General features: G+C 26.0%; 3 protein-coding genes across 8 annotated transcripts in view; 2 read left to right on the top strand and 1 right to left on the bottom strand.

Annotated features, from left to right (window-relative positions):
• Window positions 1-323: 323 nt before the first annotated feature.
• Sing (MARVEL domain-containing protein sing) lies at window positions 324-3,856 on the top strand. 3 transcript variants are annotated; one of them, XM_072892457.1, is made up of 5 exons: window positions 324-1,202; window positions 1,731-1,851; window positions 2,373-2,555; window positions 2,997-3,137; window positions 3,520-3,856. In XM_072892457.1, the coding sequence occupies exons 2-5, from the start codon at window positions 1,732-1,734 to the stop codon at window positions 3,595-3,597; spliced, it is 522 nt and encodes a 173-aa protein (XP_072748558.1). In that variant the 5' UTR covers window positions 324-1,202; window position 1,731; the 3' UTR covers window positions 3,598-3,856. The 3 variants fall into 3 exon arrangements, with proteins under 3 accessions (XP_072748558.1, XP_072748551.1, XP_072748546.1); XM_072892450.1 differs by having other exon boundaries at window positions 332-1,202; window positions 1,654-1,851; XM_072892445.1 differs by having other exon boundaries at window positions 334-1,202; window positions 1,549-1,851.
• Window positions 3,857-5,005: 1,149 nt separating this feature from the next.
• Window positions 5,006-16,259, top strand: LOC140668129 (uncharacterized). Of its 3 annotated transcripts, none has more exons than XR_012047126.1 (4): window positions 5,006-5,593; window positions 13,142-13,280; window positions 13,531-13,825; window positions 14,408-16,259. XR_012047126.1 is itself a non-coding variant. In XM_072896794.1 (3 exons), exons 1-3 carry the CDS (start codon window positions 5,539-5,541, stop codon window positions 13,679-13,681), a joined length of 345 nt encoding a protein of 114 aa, XP_072752895.1. In that variant the 5' UTR covers window positions 5,006-5,538; the 3' UTR covers window positions 13,682-16,254. The 3 variants fall into 3 exon arrangements, 1 of the variants encoding a protein (XP_072752895.1); XR_012047122.1 differs by having other exon boundaries at window positions 13,531-14,300; window positions 14,408-16,252; XM_072896794.1 differs by having other exon boundaries at window positions 13,531-16,254.
• A 794-nt stretch (window positions 16,260-17,053) lies between these two features.
• Rudimentary (carbamoyl-phosphate synthetase 2, aspartate transcarbamylase, and dihydroorotase rudimentary) overlaps window positions 17,054-18,431 on the bottom strand; it is a 39,450-nt gene continuing 38,072 nt past the window's right edge. The window contains exons 25-26 of one of the 2 annotated variants that reach the window (XM_072898045.1): window positions 17,830-18,034; window positions 17,054-17,462 (exon numbers count right to left, since the gene is read on the bottom strand). In XM_072898045.1, the coding sequence (XP_072754146.1) occupies window positions 17,202-17,462; window positions 17,830-18,034 (466 nt within the window). In that variant the 3' untranslated portion in view covers window positions 17,054-17,201. The remainder of the gene's footprint in view (window positions 17,463-17,829; window positions 18,035-18,431) is intronic. The other variant, XM_072898054.1, reaches the window with a different exon arrangement.

The raw sequence follows: 18,431 nt of genomic DNA, 5'->3' as shown, positions 1-18,431 counted from the left end.
TGCGAATTCTATGCGATCTCATTGGCAAACTTTTGATCGTAACTAATATTAATTTTAAAATTTTTGTTTTAGGATTATTATTTTGATTCTATTTTACTTCTAGAAATACTTTATTAAAAGGATATTCGGAAATTTTAGAACAAAATTTTAACAAAATACAATATAATAGAAAGCTAATAAAGAGACATTTGTATTATTCTTTATTATATAATTTTTCTATATTGTATTTTGTCAATTTAAAATTTTTTTTAGTTGCATAATCCTATTATATTATGTAAGTACAAAAGCACTTACTCTGCACTTAATGTTTTTCAACTAAATAAATATTAAGATGCAATAAAATATGTACTTTTTCTATGTATTATATGTAAAAAGGAACTATTTTCAAATTATTATATCTTGAAAACAAAAAATCATAGCTAAATAAAACCAAATGTATTGTGAAGCTAAAAATTGATACTTTTGCATGGGATTAATAAAATTTAGAAAAAATTGGTTGCCGGTACTACAACGTCATGAAAACTTTTGAAAGTATCATTTTTGGCCTCTTTGACGTGATGCTTTTCAATTTTCAAAATTGTGACGTGATAACCAATTTGGATAACGGATTCGTGTTCAGCCGATAAGAGTACGTCGGAAATAACTAATTCACACTATTCACACTTATGTATGTTACAAAAGGAAAGTCAAATTTTATCGGACAGTATTATTAAATAATAAAATTATACAATAAAATAAATTAATTATTTGTTTAATATTTGCAATAAATCATGTAAATAAAAATTATAAACATGTAATTATATATAAACTTTGAAGAAATGCGAGTATTTATCTTCACTCATGTTTTAAGAAAGAGGCAATTGAATAAAATAAAATTATAATAAAATTATAAGACAAATATGAGAGATATTATCTTATTAATAAAAATAAGATATTATTATCTTATCTTTTCGTATGTTTTCTTTTTCTGCATAGTCAACCGATAAAACATTCTGACTTTGTGGCACGTGCCAAAAATAGACAGCAATTTCCCTTGCGTCGAATGCTATACGGGGGGTTGCAACACATTCAAACTGTCTAGATGCATATGCCTACATCCTCAGTCTGTTTAAAACTGTTGTCGATCGCGGTCGTTCTTTGTGTTTTAAAATTTCTTTCAGGAAGAATATAAAATCTACAATTAAATTTTTTAAATATTTTAAGTACGTATAATATTTTTTAAAATAACTTTTTAATAAATCGAAAATTTTTCATTAATTATTTTTTTACATTTTTAAATTAGATTTTATCCTAGATTTAATCTTAAAAAATTGCTTTGTATTTAATAAAAAATATATTTATTATGTATAAAATTTATTGTACGTAAAATATGCTTTAATATTGCAATATAATGAAGAATATACAATGCAGTAACTCTCAACGTTCGTTCGGTTTTTTTATACATTTAGCTGCCGCTTTTGCTTAATAAGGAAGTCTATCTAAAAAAAAAAATTATTTTTTATAAATAATGAACAATTTCAACATTCTGATAAAGTCAACTTTTTTTAGAGAAAGAAAGAAAGAAAGTATATAAAATATTGAGTAAAAGGATTAATAAAAATGTTGATTTATATGAACGAGACAGTTTACTGAGCATCGTAATTTAAAATATAGAAACGAGCACTAGGTAACTGTTTGCGATAAAGAATCATGGGGATAAATAATGCCGGATCGGTCATTTCTCCTCTCAGGATGTCATCTTCTAGTACGCACGGCGCAGGCGGTGTCGGTTGTTGCTGTTTCAGATGTTGCACGTGCATACATATAGAATTCTTTAAATCATTGCCGGGAATTATGAAAATTTTTGAAACGGTAAGTATTACAATAGCACATACATTATCTAATAAAATATGTAAAATTTGAGAAAAAATATATGTATGTGTATTTTACATATACATATATGTATATAAAAAAAAGATATTTTATATATATTATATCAAATTTTATATATATAAAATTTGATTATTTGCTTATATACATTAATTCAACTTTCTTTCAGATCTCTCTCCTCTCTCTCCTCTCTCTCCTCTCTCTCCTCTCTCTCTCTCTCTCTTTCTCTCTCTCTCTCTCTCTCTCTCTCTCTCCCCTCCCTCCCTGCTTCTCTCTTTTCCTTTCCCTCTCTCCCCCAACCAAAAAGAAAAAGATATCATTTATCACAAATTTTTTACTAATATTTATATCTCTAATTAGTTAAAACAAAAATATATTTTAATATAAATATAAATGTAAAATGTATTTTATATATATATATATATATATATATATATATATATATATATATATATATATATGTGTGTATATATATATATGTAATTTAATATATTTATTTCCAGATAATTAGTGGATTAATACAGAGCTTGCTGATTAATTATGGTTTGAAATATAGCTCATCTATTGGTTCGGCTTTTGAGGGATCATTGACTACGGCATCTGCCTGCTTTCTAACTTCCATTCTGTTACTTGCTTGTTATACAATTTCTGAAAAGACTTACAGGTTAATTCGTTCATCGTTGTTTGTATGTATATATATTTATCTATTTCAAATATATGTACATGTAAGCGATATACATGATGTACATTATATAAAAAAATATTATAAACTCGCATTATTTTAAATATTTTATTCTCTTTATATCTTTATATTCTTTCGTATATATCGCTTATGTGGAGAAGATATTATATAATATTATATGTAATAAATATAAATAATAAATTAATTTTATTAAAATAATATTATAAAATAGGCATAATAGGAGCAAGAAAATTAATATCAGTTAAAAGACATGTTCGTATAAAAGTAAAAATATAATTTAATTTTTCTTGCTCCTATTATGCCTATTTTATAATATTATTTTAAAATTGTATAGGGCTATTACTATATTATTTTAATTTTATTAATTCTTTAATTATTTACTGAAGATATTATGTATATTACATATTTTTTATTTAAATATTAGGAGATAATGTTCAACTCTTTAGCCTGCTTCCTGTATTTAAGCTCAGCATCCTATTTAGCATTTGCTACAAAATTATTTCTAATGACTGAATATTATTTGAGACCCGGTTTTGACGTTTATCCGGCTATGACAGCTGCTTATGTAAGTTGATTATTGCACTATTAACAAATCGTGATCTCAACGCTTTCACTGGTTTGCGTTATCATTTGTTGTTACATACAAGACAAAAAATTATTTTAATTTTATAAGCAAAATTATAATAAAGGCCAAAAAAACAGAGCCAAAAAACTGATATAATGGCAAGCAAAAATGATAATTTAATTTAATTATTATTATCATTATATATAGACTAAACAAGAAAGAATTATACTAATAAAGAAGGATTAATGTTGAGTCTATGGAACAAAAATATTTGAATTGTACGAAAAAAGGCTTGAAGGAGCTTAATAAAAATATTTGATCATTCTTGGTAGTATGTGTTTCAGATTCGAAAGAATATTAATAGTAAAAATTTACATTGCAGATCTTAAGTGGCACTGTGGGAGTATTGCATGGAGCAGATGCATATTTATCCTTTGTGTACTACAAAACTGGAAGATAAATTATGATAATATGCCAATTATATAATTTTGCGAGAAAAAGTAGCAATTATATATATAAATATTAGACAATGATAGACATATTCTATTTGGACGAATACAAATTTTCTTTTTGAAGAATAATAGAATAAAGTAAGAATCAAAAAGCTTTAGCTTTTTTTATTATGATATAATTATTAATTATTAATTAACTATTATTATTAATAAATTAGCTATTAATGTAAATAAATACAGATTGAATTTGAATTGAATTATTGTATACACAGGGAAAATTTTTTCTTAAATATATGTTCAAAAATAATAATTGTTTTTTAATTACATTAATGAAAAATATGGAGATAAAGTATTCAGTATAGTACATTACAATAATATGCATACAAATAAGTTATATAAATATATATATATATATTCTTGCTTTGTAGTTTAAATATGATTGAATTTATTTGCAATATTGTAACTTATTGACTAATGCGTAGCATATATGGCATACTTACGAAATCAACATTTCATTGACATCACTATAGTACTGTCATATTACGTACATGTCGTAATATGGTTAGTGCTAAAAAAACAATTAATTAAATTAATAAAATTCACGTGGCTTTAATTGTTACATTAATATATATATATATATATATATATGTATATATATATATATATATATGTATATATATATATATATGTATATATATATATATATATATATATATATAATGTAATAAATAAGTAATAATAAATGTAATACAAAAAAGAAATTTATTTAAAGCTCTTATTTTGATAATAATTTCATGTCAATAAGTATTATTTTTAAAAGTACTCTAAGTTTACTTAACAGTTAAGAGGTATTTTATCTAAAATATTTTATTACAAGAGTAACATATTATTTGTAATATATAGAATGATTCAGAACAACCCAGGTGTCCTTGCAAAGACGTATTCCTGAGCTAATTCTGAGACAATTCTTGTTTTACGAAAATTTTGTCCGATGCTTACTTTTTAAATTATAAAAGAAAATAATTATCGAAACACGAGACGAGAAGTACGGAAGGTAGGCAGGAACGGCACAACTCACCATCCGACATATAAGAGAGAAAATTGTGTGAGTGTGTGTATGTGCGTGTAAGAGAGACTGGATATCATCGCGTGTATTTGATCGCAACAAGCGTCCCGTAATCACCCGTGTCGGATAGTAAATTGCGCCGCCCCTGCCTACTTTTCGTACTTGTGTTGATTCGGACTATTTTCTTTTATAATTTAAAAAGTAAGCTTCAGACAAAATTTTCGTAAAAGGAAAAATCGTCTCAGAACTAACTCAGGAATACGTCTTTGCAAGGACACCTGGGTTGTTTTGAATCACCCTGTATGAGTAGCGCTTTTTGCACATATGTATTTATTTTATAATATATAATATTAATAAATTATAAAACAAAACATATATATATACATGTACAGGGTGATTTGAAATAACTTTTTGTCCTTAAAATGTCGTATTCCTGGCTCAATTCTAAGGCAATTTTTCCTTTACCAAAATTCACATGGGACCAGAAATTGTACGATATCTCGCGAATCTTACATCGTGATACCTCCGTAAGGTTTTCTCTCATCCGTTCTCCCACTCCCCTTCCAGAATCTCGAACGAACACTCTATCTCTTTTTCAAATGTTTCCCTTTCTCTTATACTCGTCGCTTTAATTCTTCTCTCCATTCCTCCGATATCGTTCGTTCTGCCTTTTTGTCGCTCTCGTTGACATCTCGCCAAATATATATTATATGACGACGCAGGCATGTGACTGACAGTTTACCAAGATCTCAATCTGATCAATACGAGAAGAATAAGAAGAATTCTGAAAGTGTAACTGCATTTGCTTGCTTCCTGACATTTGTTTTTCTCTCCTATCGAAACCACATCGAACAAAAAGCGGGGAAAGAAAAGTGACGCAAAAATGGAAACGCACATTAGAAACCTAAATGATAGCGTAAACACTACAATGACAGAAGGTAATACATCAGTATGATAAAAATATAACAGATTGAGTCACAGAAACCTGACGATTTCTATAAAATAAAATATAACTTAAATATTTATTTCTTGTTTTATTTCATTTTGAAAATGATCAGGTTTCCATGACTCACGCTATATAAGTATGACATATAAATATAACAAGAAGTGTAATGTAAGAAAATATTACAATTTATATATATATATATATATATGTTATATACTCTCAAACTATCTTTCTAAAGGGTGTATATAATTTGAAAAGTTTTTTTAATGTGCCTGATATTATGTACGCAATCTATACAAATGCAGAAAGTAAAAATTTATAAGTACAATAATGCTAATAATAAATTATCAATAAATGTGATTGTTCATTTGTCAAAATAAAACAGTTTTAGATATTATTTAGATATACACATAGGTTCTTATTCTGCGAGAATTGCAATAATTTCATTATTTATTGTCATGTACATGACAATAAATAATGAAATTATAAAAAAATAGAAATAATAATATATTAATAATCTTTAAAATCTTGAGAAAACCTGAATAATTTTTAAAAAAATTTAAATTTACATTATTAAATAATTAAAACCTAAACATAAAAATAATTTATATATTGAAAAGATTAAAAAGTTGTGCCTGTTTTCAGAATGGAAATAAAGATTTAGTAAAAGCAAATAGTGCAAACTAATGCTCATTTCTATTTGTAACGCAGATACACATTTGAGATACTCATTTGCTATCGTTATCAAGCGAAAATTGCTTGATAGTGTAAATTTATTTAATCGGTTTTAAGAGATATACTTTAAATTTTGTCAATAGTATGTAAATATAAATAACATAAAATTTATGTTTTACAGAATTAATGTAAAACTTACATCGATGATGTTATAGAAAAATTTTATAAAATTAAAATGCGCAAGACAAGTGAAAATATATAATTTATAATCAGTAAAAGTAAATTTTCGATAGCTTATAATTCATGTTTTACGATCATTGTATGTGCTTTAAGATTAATAAATTTTAGTTAATCAATATTTTTAATAAATTTTGATTTTTGAAATAAAAATAACAAATTAAAACATTTTATATTGTGTTTTACCGATACATTTCCGTATGTTGACTTTAATATAATTAATTAGTTATAAGGCATAGTTTACAATATTAGCCGCCATAAATATTTTGATGAAGAAACTTGAAGCATTTTTAAAGTTGCATTCTCTCTCTTTCTCTCTCTCTCTTTCTTTCTCTCTTTTTATTACATTTTATTAAATTAATCTTGACAGCAATATAAGATTCGCAAAATATAATTATAAATTATTCAATTTATTCAATTTTAAGCAAAAGACTTATCCTATCAATTTTTTAAATTATCATTAACATTTTATTAGACTTTGTTAAAAAAAATTTCAAGATTTTTTAATAACTAGTAATTCTTTCAATAATTAATAATTCTAATAATTCTTCGGCAAAAAGCTTGACTATAATATTGATATATTAAATCACATCATGTTGCCAATAGAAGAAAATTAAAGCATAAATGCATACGAGCATTTCGATCTATAAATCTGTCGATTACACATTCAGAATTGCATCACGTGAATCTCATGTTGACACTATAATTCGCGAGAGCCAACATGCAATAATATCAGCCGCGAATCCTTTAATTCGAATAAAAGTGATGACTCGATAAAAAGACAAATGTATATAATCTGCAGAGACATTATTGAATGTATGAATTCATGTGTATCATAGCCTTTTTGGAGGAACACTGCATAAAAAATTGATTTCACGTTTTGCATCACAAATTGATTTTCCTTGGAATCTTCATAAATAATTGATAATTGATAATTGTCGTAGTGAAATGTAGTATTTGAGTCAAAAGAATTGTTATCGAGTTTTCGAACGCTTAATGCGATAATAATATAAAAATAGCGATAAATGCAAACTCGTGAAATTTGTGAAATTTCATAATTATATTATGAGTAGAGTTTTCTTAATCCTCGTCTGTATTTAGTGCAATATAATTTCAATAATAATTTAATGCATGAGTTAATACATTCTTTTGTTTTTATTGGATCTATTTGTTCTCTTTAATACACTGGTAGAAAAATTCTTCTTTTTTACATTTTGATTGAAATGTTACATTTTTTAATAAATCGTGTTATATTATTTTATTTTTTCATTATATATATATATAAATATGTAAAGTAAATGACCCTATTTGTGACCACTCGCAATTTTATTAAATTAATCAAAAGTTTTAAGTAATTTTTTCTTGAAAAGAATATTTATTATGTTTGATTAATCGCCAAACACAATAAATATTATTTTCAAGGATAAATTACTTAAAACTTTTGATTAATTTAATAAAATCCGCGAGTGGTCACAAATAGGATCATGGTCACAAATAGGGACATTTATGTTATATATATTTTATACTTTAATTCAACATATATAATTTACATATGTAATTTTACACTGCTCGTGTATTAAACTACGAAATCTCGCAAAATATTCATTTTTCGATTATATCTTGCCTCAATGCTTTTATACAGAATAATGAGAGGAATCAATTGTTGTAAAGAAAACACAATCGAAAAAGTGTAACCGTTTATTACAAATTTATACTATATATTGACATATATATTGTATCTTTTAAATCCGTTTTTTTACAAAATCTGTCTTTTTATAAAATATCTAGACATTTTGTAAAGTATTGTCACATTCTTAAATCACGATTAAAAATGAAATGTAGTTATTTTAATCTTTTTATAAAACATTAACAAGCAACCCGCCATGTTGTCAACAATGATTATAATGATACATCATTGTAGATTCTAGCTGATTTAGTTGTTTTATGAAGGATACGCGCTTTTATCCACATTTTGCAATATTATACATTGAGTTTCTATGACTATTTATTAATAATTATTTTTGCATTGTATAAGGATTATTTAAAAGAAATGTTAGGCTAAAAAAATACTTTATAAGATAAATGAGATTCCAAAAGATAGTGTAGTTGAGATAAGAACGTTTTATACAAAACTTGAAAAACTTTACTCAGGTATTCATTGTATTTGAAAATTTTATTTATATTATTTTTTATATAAAACCTGAATAATAAATATTCTTATGTACAAGCTTTAACACTTTCTCCTTTAAAAATACACATAATTATTTATTAATTTTCTTAAATAAAATATATAATAATTTTCTTAAATAAAATATAAATATATAATAAATTAAATAAGTGCTTGTTTTACAAAGACAGGTCATAAAACGACTTCAATAAACCAGGCAGAATCTAATATGTTCTAATATAAATCGTTATAATTGAATCTAATATAAATCGTTATATTTGACTGGAAGGGAGCAATTTTATAAAAAGCATTTTATAAAAAGACTAAAATTCTTAGCCAGATTATAAAATTGTAAAATTGTAATATTTTACTTTTTAACCATAAATTTGAGAATGTGCATTTTATAAAATGCCTAGAAGTTTTATAAAACAATGGATTTTGTAACGTATGGATTCTGATTACGACATACATATATATTATGTGCTTATGTATGTATAAATTATTTTAGATATAAATAATTAAAATGTAGAATAGCTAAAGTATTATTATTTTTACTCGAAAGTATTATTATTTTTGGAATTCACAACGGCTATGTTTTTTATAAAGTGTAACATAAAATATAGTTTATACCATCAATAAGGAAAACTTTTTATTCTTTTCTAAATGTAGCAAACTGTGAAAATAAAATTGTTTATCGTACAGGCGGATTTAATTACATTTGTAACAATATACGAACATACGTGGATGCACCAATCATTGAATAATCAACAGATTATAAAATAGAGTATAAAAATATCGATCAATGAGTATGCAAGCATAACAGCAAAATATTCGGATATTTAATTATATAATAAAAAAATGTAAACATAAAAATATTTTTACGTCTTTTTCAATTTCAACATTAAACATGTTTTAATGTACCTGATATAAAACACACAATAATAATAATAATAATTATGATGATGATAATAATATATTATAACATATTATAATTTATATATAAAGTTTATATATTATTAAAAGTAATTCAAATAAAATATTATATAACTTTAATTGTAAATTTAACTATTGCTTTTACTCAAATGTAGCTTTAAGAGCTTCTACTACTAATTTATACATATTATATATCTGACTATATAATATATTTTGTTAAGCATTTAAATACATACTTGTTTTATTTAATAGCACATTTTAAATATAAATAATTTAAATATAAATAATTATATATTTATATATTGTCTATATTAATAAATTATTAATATAGATATTAAATAGCAATAACGTAAAAAAATTAAACAAGGACGTTAAAATTTGTTGTAGAGATTAGAGCAGCATTACTTTTAATTTACATCAAATAAAGGCATACAGCATACAAAAGAAACGCCTCTCGTCTCAAGTTGCTTGTCTCTGATTATCGTAGCATGTCAGCATATGGAAACACTTTTCTCTAGGGAACAAAATAGTTTAGATATAATAAAAAGTAAAAAAAAGCTTTTTCACGCGATAATGAATGCAAGCATTAAAAATTATGACCAAACTTGCTTGTAGTTAACTTTTTTCTGTTCAAGAATTCCTAATTAACATACTACAGTCTTTGAATCGCTAAAAAAATAAAATCAAAAAAAGAACATTATTTAGCATTCATTTTAAAGATAAGCTTTCTAAAATTTTTAATTATTCTTTTTGATAATAACTTTACACACACACACACACGCACACGCACACGCACACGCATACGCACACGCACACGCACACGCACACGCACACGCACACGCACACGCACACGCACACGCACACGCACACGCACACGCACACGCACACGCACACGCACACGCACACGCACACGCACACGCACACGCACACGCACACGCACACGCACACGCACACGCACACGCACACGCACACGCACACGCACACGCACACGCACACGCACACGCACACGCACACGCACACGCACACGCACACGCACACGCACACGCACACGCACACGCACACAGATAGGTAAAGCTAATATTAAATAATTAAAACAAAATTATATTAAACAAGACAATGTTATATTTGTATTAAACTATAATAAAACATGACAAAAAGTGACATTTTAAATTATTATTAGAATTTTTTCTATTGTACAACTTGATTATTTATATGTAAATGTGTCATATCTGTAATCTGTATATACATATATTTGTATAATATATTCCTTACTTGAAACATTGACTATCATAAAACGTGAATAAAGTTTTGACACTATGATTAGTGAATGCATAGTATATATATTTACATACATTTATATCAATGATATGTAAAAACCAACGGTCTCATTTCATAAAATCTCACTCTATTAAATGATTCTTGATGTTCAATTAGGAGAGAGAGAGGCAGAAAAGAAGGGTAGGGATGAAAGGAAAGAGAGAGAAGGAAAGAAGAGAAGAAAAGAGAAGGAGAAAAGAGGAAAGAGGAAGATGAAGAGAGGGGGAAGGAGGAAAAAAGAGAGAGGATAGAGGAAAGGGAAGGAAGAAAGAGAGATGATTGATTTATTGATCTTTATTAGCTTCCTCAGTTATTTGTAATACAAAATTACTTTAAATTACATTATATAAAATATGCTCCTTTAACCTATACTTAAACTTAAACAATTCAACTTTTACATTGTTTTGTTCCAGCTGATAAGACATTATACATTTTTACTCCTTTGTAAAATATGCTCTCTTGCACACTTCTCGTTTTACAAAATTGTATTATTGTAGTATTGTAGTATTGCAATGTCCCTCGCCTTTTCCGTGTTTGCCTTTTATCGTCATTTCCAAAATATTTCCAATCTATTTCTTAATTGATTTGGTAACATGTTCTTTAAAATTTTAACGGAGACAAACACTGAGACGGCCGAAAAAATAGCTCTTGTTTTGTGAATTTTTTATGAAGCCCATAAAGCAGATAGATAAATATTAAATTTTTTGAACTGGTGAAAAATATTTTTTTATTTAATTAAATATATTTTTATTTTGCTATAAATAAATGTGTCTATAGTAAGCTCTGCATGAACATTGACCTGGAGTTTTTAAAAGTTATTTAAAATAAAAAAAAATTAATATTTTTAGAAGTATTACATATGAATGTAGTTTCAGTTAAGCGTACGGAAACTTTAATATTTTAATTATTCGCAAAGTGACGCATGTTCAAAAAAAACTTTGACAATTATCTAAAAAAAAGTAAGTTTTTTATATTTTTTGGGGAAAATTTCTATCATTCGTCAAACAAAAAAATTTCAAATCATTTGGATGCAAATTGGCTGAGAAAAGTGCAAGGCCAATTGTAAAAACGTCATACCTGTCTGGAACCGCGTATGGTACGTAGTTCTGTTATTTTTACGAATTTCAGCATAATATTTTAGAAGTATTCTTCTAATATTCTTCATATAATATATTTTTAAAAATGTAGAGAAAATATTCAATTTTTGTCACAGCTTATCGTTCTTAAAAATAAATATACAGACGTTATAATATGGACTCTGTCTTAAGACATAAACTGCAACGTTTGCAGCATAGTGTTCCACTTTTATATAGGTACCTATTACATTGCAATATGACTCTCCCGAGAAGGCCCGATTTTGCACTATTTGCAATTTATTCAGTTATGTTTTTCCATATCTATTAATAATGTTGTGGAATATTCAAAGTGAGGCGCTATAATTGACTTATATACAATAAATTTAGTATATGTCGATATAAAGTTACTTATTTTATTTAGAAAACTTGAATTTCTTTCGTTTTTTTTTTTTAACATGTAATCACAGTAGTCTTTAAATCGCAAACTATCATCAATAATTATACCTGAATATTTTATTATTTCTACTCGTTTTATTCAGTTCTATTCATATATTTTAACATAATATTTTCTTTCAGTTTTTCTCTTATATTCCTAACTATCATATATTTCGTTTTTCCTGCATTCATTTTTAACTTATATTTATCCATTTTTTTTACTATAACAAATGTCATACTTATTTTATTCTTTAACTCCGCACTTTCTCCAGTTACATATATTAATGTATCATTTACAAACATTTTTATACTAGATCCTTCTGGACAAATTTTACTTATATCGAGAGAGAGACAGCTACTTGTTTTTCACCATACATTTATTTTGAGCTACGCAAAATTATGTATATCATTATTTTCTCTGCTTTCTATCTTTTATAATAACAATTAAATTTTACTATAAAAAATTAAAACAAAACATTTGTCTCTCTGTCGATGATAAAAAAATTCCAAACAGAGAGAGAGAAAGAGAGAGAGAAAGAGAGAGAGAAAGAGAGAGAGAGAGAGAGAGAGAGAGAGAGAGAGAGAAAGAGAGAGAGAGAGAGAGAGAGAGAGAGGCGCAATGACCATTAATGAAAACCAAACAGTGCCACTTTCTCACATATATTTAGAAACATTGCATTTTTTTTAATGATTTTTTTAGCGTATATATTCACATCCGAGATATCTGTCACTGCTGAAGAAGAGGATGCGATTGTAACGTTAGTGGTAGTTGTGATCGGTATCATCATCGCTATAATGGTGTTATTCTCAATGGCTATCTTTATAGATTTTAAACATCAGTACGTAAGAAAGGACACATTTATCTTTGCAGTCTTTAATTTCAAAACATTTTCATTATCTTGAGCAACCAGTTTTCGCAAATAATAATAGCAAAGGTATTATTTACGTACGCAGAAAATTTTTCTTTATTTTTCGTTATTCAACTAGATTATAAACTGATTAATATAATATATTTATATGTATACTTTCAAAAGTCTTAAAATGAGAATAAAATTAATAATTGTTATATAATGAACGACATTGTTACAGGAAAATAGATTCTACGAAAAGAAAAAAACTGAGATTGAAAGTGTCACCATTAGCACGAAGAAATCGAAAAGACGAAGTAAAAGCTTTGATTTTGGATATGTGTCCGAACGCTAGCGATACTGAGTTCAGAGTGACGGATGCTATAGTTTGATGCGTTCCGAACAATCCTTTTTTTATAAAAATTTGATGGAAAATTTGAGAAATATGTATACTTTATATTATATACGACAAGTAGATAGATTATATGATAAATAGAGACTTAGTATTTAATATTAAGACCTTGGAAGAAGTGCAGGTGTGTGCTCCATTAAAATATTATTCATGTAATTTTCAAAGAGATATATCTATTTTCTTATAAATATATATCATACGATTTAATAATACTTACCTCGTGATTAAGATAGTAAATTCGTAGAATAGATTTACAGATAAAACTAATCGTAAAATAGATTTACAGATAAAACTAATCAAGATGTTCATATCATGCGACGAATAAACATTTCTTTATACAAGTAAACAGATAAACGTATAGATATGAAAACAATGTTTTAAAAATGTAAAAAAAAAAAAGAAACCAAGAAAGAACTCTTAAAGAAAATTAACAAGTTAGTTTAATCAAGCTAATGTAAGATAAAGATTTCTTATGTAGTAGCTTAATCTTTTCGTTAATACGGATTATAGTCGTTCTTTAAGAGATGCTACTACTACTTTCATATACTACGACGGGTGACTATAGTCGTTCGCCACGAAACGCCATCATGTTTACAAATGTAATTTCAATATTTAATTACAAATAAATTTATTAAGAAATTATCTTGTTTTAAAAAAAAAGTTTCTTTCTCTTCCTAAAAGTATTGACGAAGCTATATTCTTCTAGGCGTAAAAAGTATACGAACGTCGCCGTCGGAGGCTGTCCGCGCGTAATGTGTACACTTTTGGCGTCGACGCAGGCGCGGCGTCTCGTTCAACGGTGGCGTGTGGCGTGTGGCGTTTTGGAACAGAGGACCGTCACCCGTCGCCGTCGTAGCGTATATTTGTAAGCATTCTTCCTGTACGTACTGGTCGCACATCGTGCAATGTGTAATAGTTTCTTAAATACTACTAGTACTATATGTATAGGTATGTATTATAATATATATTTGACGCACGATTATATTAATTAATAAATTAATAATTAATGAAAAAATTAATTAATAATAAAATACGGTGACGAATTCGTGTAACATCGGTCTAAAATGTTCCCTTTTTGCCGTTTGGAAAAACTTAATTGCGTTCACGCTGAAATTACATTATAAATATACATATATTACAATACATGTATGGTTATATATATATAATGTAAAGAAAATCTGCGGATAAATAAATACAAAAGAAATTAGAGATATTGCTCGTCTAAATCGATCTAACAATTTTTACGTATGATTATAAGAATGTTATGAAGATTAATGATTATAAGAATGTTATGAAGATTAATGAATATTTCATGTGCGCGTGTTACTATAATTTAAATTATCATGTATTTATTGTTAGTTGTACTAAGCTGCGGCGATCGCAATTTTGTTATATCTGAATTCGTAGTAGATGAATTTGTGTTTACGTTTGTTAAGCTGCGTCCAAAAATGCATTTTTGTGGAATATATATTTATCAATAGGTTTTAACTTTTTGAGCAGTTTATTCAATACATAATTAAGATACGATATTCTTTCTAATTTCAATATAATTTTCGCTGAAGATGGACTAAAAGACGATCCAAAACATCCGTTATTAATATATAATTTATGAATATTTTATATTGTAAATAAATTTGCGCTAATAACCGCGCCTAGGCTCTTATTTGTCTTTTTGTTGTTTAATAATTATGATTACATCGAGGCTATTACTTGTATTATTTTATTGAATATGATAATTATAATAGTGATAGCCATTATAGATCCAAATATTTGTCAGTAGGTTTTAACTTTTTGAGCAGTTTATTCAATGCATAATTAAGATTCGATATTCTTTCTAATTTCAATATAATTTTCGCTGAAGATGGACTAAAAGACAATCCAAAACATTTGTTATTATTGTTATGCACAAATATTATATATGTGGTGTGCTTTTTAATTATTTTAATTATTATATAAAAATTATCTTACTGTTTTAATTATACGCACAATATAACAGACAAATACTGTTAAATCTCCAGTATAAAAATTTTGTTAGCTACAGTGTTTTTATAGAAGTTAAATGTGATAACTTTTAAACTTATTGTTAGTTTAACTGTTATATAAAAATATTTAATATTATAGTAATAATGTGATATCAACTGTAAAAATAAAATGTTTATAACTTTAAAAACATATACATACGTACATACACATACATACACACATATACACGTATATACTGGGACATTTTCTACATATAGAAACAAACTAACAATAAATTAAAAATAATTACTTTTTACTTATATGCTAAAAGTATATAATCTATTTGTCATTTTGATAAAGACTGAAAATTCGTATTATATTACTGCGTGCATTATGTAAATGTGTATTCAGGTTTAAAGTTCAATGACTCACTATGTACCAATCATTTTACTATATACAATGTATATAGTGAAATGATTGGTATATACATATAGGGACAGCCTTAATTTTTTGTAAATACATATCGTGTTTACTGAGAGTAATTTATGAATATTATAAACGTCTAAAAATACTATAATATTAATTTTATTTAAAATAAAAGGTAAGTATTATTATGAGCTTTAATCTCTTGATATATGTATGTATATGACATATTAATTTGGCATTATTCTTCAAAAATTTACATAATTGTATGTCGCGATAGAATTGATATCAGTACAGCAATAAGTTAAAATTAAAAAAATATTTGGTACAAATTTAGTATATATATATATATATATATATCTATGTATATCCTCTCTATTATTTCCTCTCTTTATAAATGTCAAGGATTTTACAATAATTAAAACTTTGAATAATATGTAATAGAAAAAATGTTGAGATTTGTAATATGTATATGATCGCACTATTTATTATAAAAAGTTAAAGTTATGAAGTTTTTTATCGAAATATATATTATTGCTATTATTTATTATTATTGAAATATTTTATTACTATCAATTTTATATTTATATTTTATTACATCTTAAAATTGTTTACTTCAAATAAACAGTGCTGTTTATTTCATTTGAAATAACCCCCTCAAATTAAAAATTTATAATATTAATATTATATATCTATTGGTATAGTAAATTAAAATTTTACCTATTAAAAGTTAATAAATTTCTGTAAATTTCTTATTAGTCAATTTCTTATCAGAATTTTTTGTAAAAATATTATTGCAATAGACATAAAATCTTTATTTATTTTATTATATTATATAGCATATTGAAAAATTTACATGTGTAAATTTATGTGTAAATTATTGTAATAATTATTGTGAATTTTACACAGTGTATATTATATTACATAAAAAAATAACAAATAGAAATTATTTCAAAAAAATTCACTTTACAAACAAAGAAAATTTATATAAAATTACAATAGAATTTATGGTTAACGTAATATTTCGTTAGAGTTATCGCTATGTTTTTGATTAACTTTCTTATAAATCTTGTCTAAATCTCTTGTCGCAATAATGGAATGTTGGAAATTACTTTTCAGGTTTTACAAGCATGCATCACAGTTTGACTAAAATTATCGACACAAGCGCGTATTTGTTCAAGTTCGCGTCCGAAAACCATAGCCAGTAATGCCATACGCACGTAGACTCCATTTTCAGCTTGTCGAAAGTAAGCAGCCCGTGGATCAGTGTCGAACTCTGTATTTATTTCAAAGACACGTGGTAGAGGGTGCATCACTGCCATTCTTCTCTTTGCGCGAGACATCAGTTGCGAGGTGACAATAAAATGTCCGCACATCTGTTGCGTATGATAAATTTGTAAATATGTATTATACAAAGTTAGTTTAAAAGTGGTTAGAATAAAATATAAAATTTAACTTGACAATGTGTGTGAGATAAAATTATAATTATATTAATTAGATATTGTTAATGACTTTTAACAATTGATCTCTCTCTTTCTTTCGCTTATACATAATTTTTAATAAAAGAAAGATTACTTTTAAAAGAAAACAATGCACACATAGTAATTTTTAGGGGCACTAATTGCACTTATACAAAAAACATTTTATAATGTAAGGTAATATACATATATGTAAATATGAAAAAGTGTATCTTTAATTATTACAGATTTAATAAAACTTAAATAAAATGTCTTAAAGACCTACCTGATGATATTCTTCGTGCGTTGCAAAACGTTCGCGTTGTATACGGGTCATATAAAGTACATCCGTGTCAGGCAGAGCGTCCTCTAAAGTTGAAAATTTTTCTTGGGAAATATGACGTTCAGCCACATAATTAACAACATGCTCCGGCATGCCTAGGCCAGGTGGACTTACATAGCGAAGCTCCACGTTGTAAAGAGTTAGTAATCTGCATTAAAGTTAGTATTCAACAAATAATGTATGTCAAAGGAAAATATTTTTAGCCCAATAAATGACTATAGCTCGAGAGATAATTGAAGCACATATATGTATATAATATCTAAAATTACATTACATAATTTTACAATTTATACATAAATAATTTAACATTTTTTTTTTTTTAATGATCCCACGTTAGTTTTAGAATTATATATGTTATTCGATTTTTATTAGAGTATTGTATTTATCTATAACATATATTTGACATAATTTATTTTTTAAATTTTGTTATTATAGAAATGTATTCAATATATTCTCTACAGATTTTTATTATTTATTGTAAGTATTAATGACACTTGGATTTAATTGAATGTGTGTAGTTTTATTTTAACATTATTTTTTTTATA

Source organism: Anoplolepis gracilipes, chromosome 1 (genome assembly GCF_047496725.1).
Source record: "Anoplolepis gracilipes chromosome 1, ASM4749672v1, whole genome shotgun sequence".
NCBI lineage: Eukaryota > Metazoa > Arthropoda > Insecta > Hymenoptera > Formicidae > Anoplolepis > Anoplolepis gracilipes.
This window is presented reverse-complemented; position numbering and strand designations above follow the sequence as displayed.

Bases quoted from the DNA above. Each gene is read 5' to 3' on its own strand.
- Sing (XM_072892450.1), top strand. From the start codon at position 1,690: ATGGGGATAAATAATGCCGGATCGGTCATTTCTCCTCTCAGGATGTCA. The intron at 1,852-2,372 runs GTAAGTATTACA...ATTTATTTCCAG, and splicing joins TTATGAAAATTTTTGAAACG to ATAATTAGTGGATTAATACA. The intron at 3,138-3,519 runs GTAAGTTGATTA...TTTACATTGCAG, and splicing joins CGGCTATGACAGCTGCTTAT to ATCTTAAGTGGCACTGTGGG.
- LOC140668129 (XM_072896794.1), top strand. From the start codon at position 5,539: ATGGAAACGCACATTAGAAACCTAAATGATAGCGTAAACACTACAATG. The intron at 5,594-13,141 runs GTAATACATCAG...TGATTTTTTTAG, and splicing joins AAACACTACAATGACAGAAG to CGTATATATTCACATCCGAG. The intron at 13,281-13,530 runs GTACGTAAGAAA...ACATTGTTACAG, and splicing joins TTTATAGATTTTAAACATCA to GAAAATAGATTCTACGAAAA.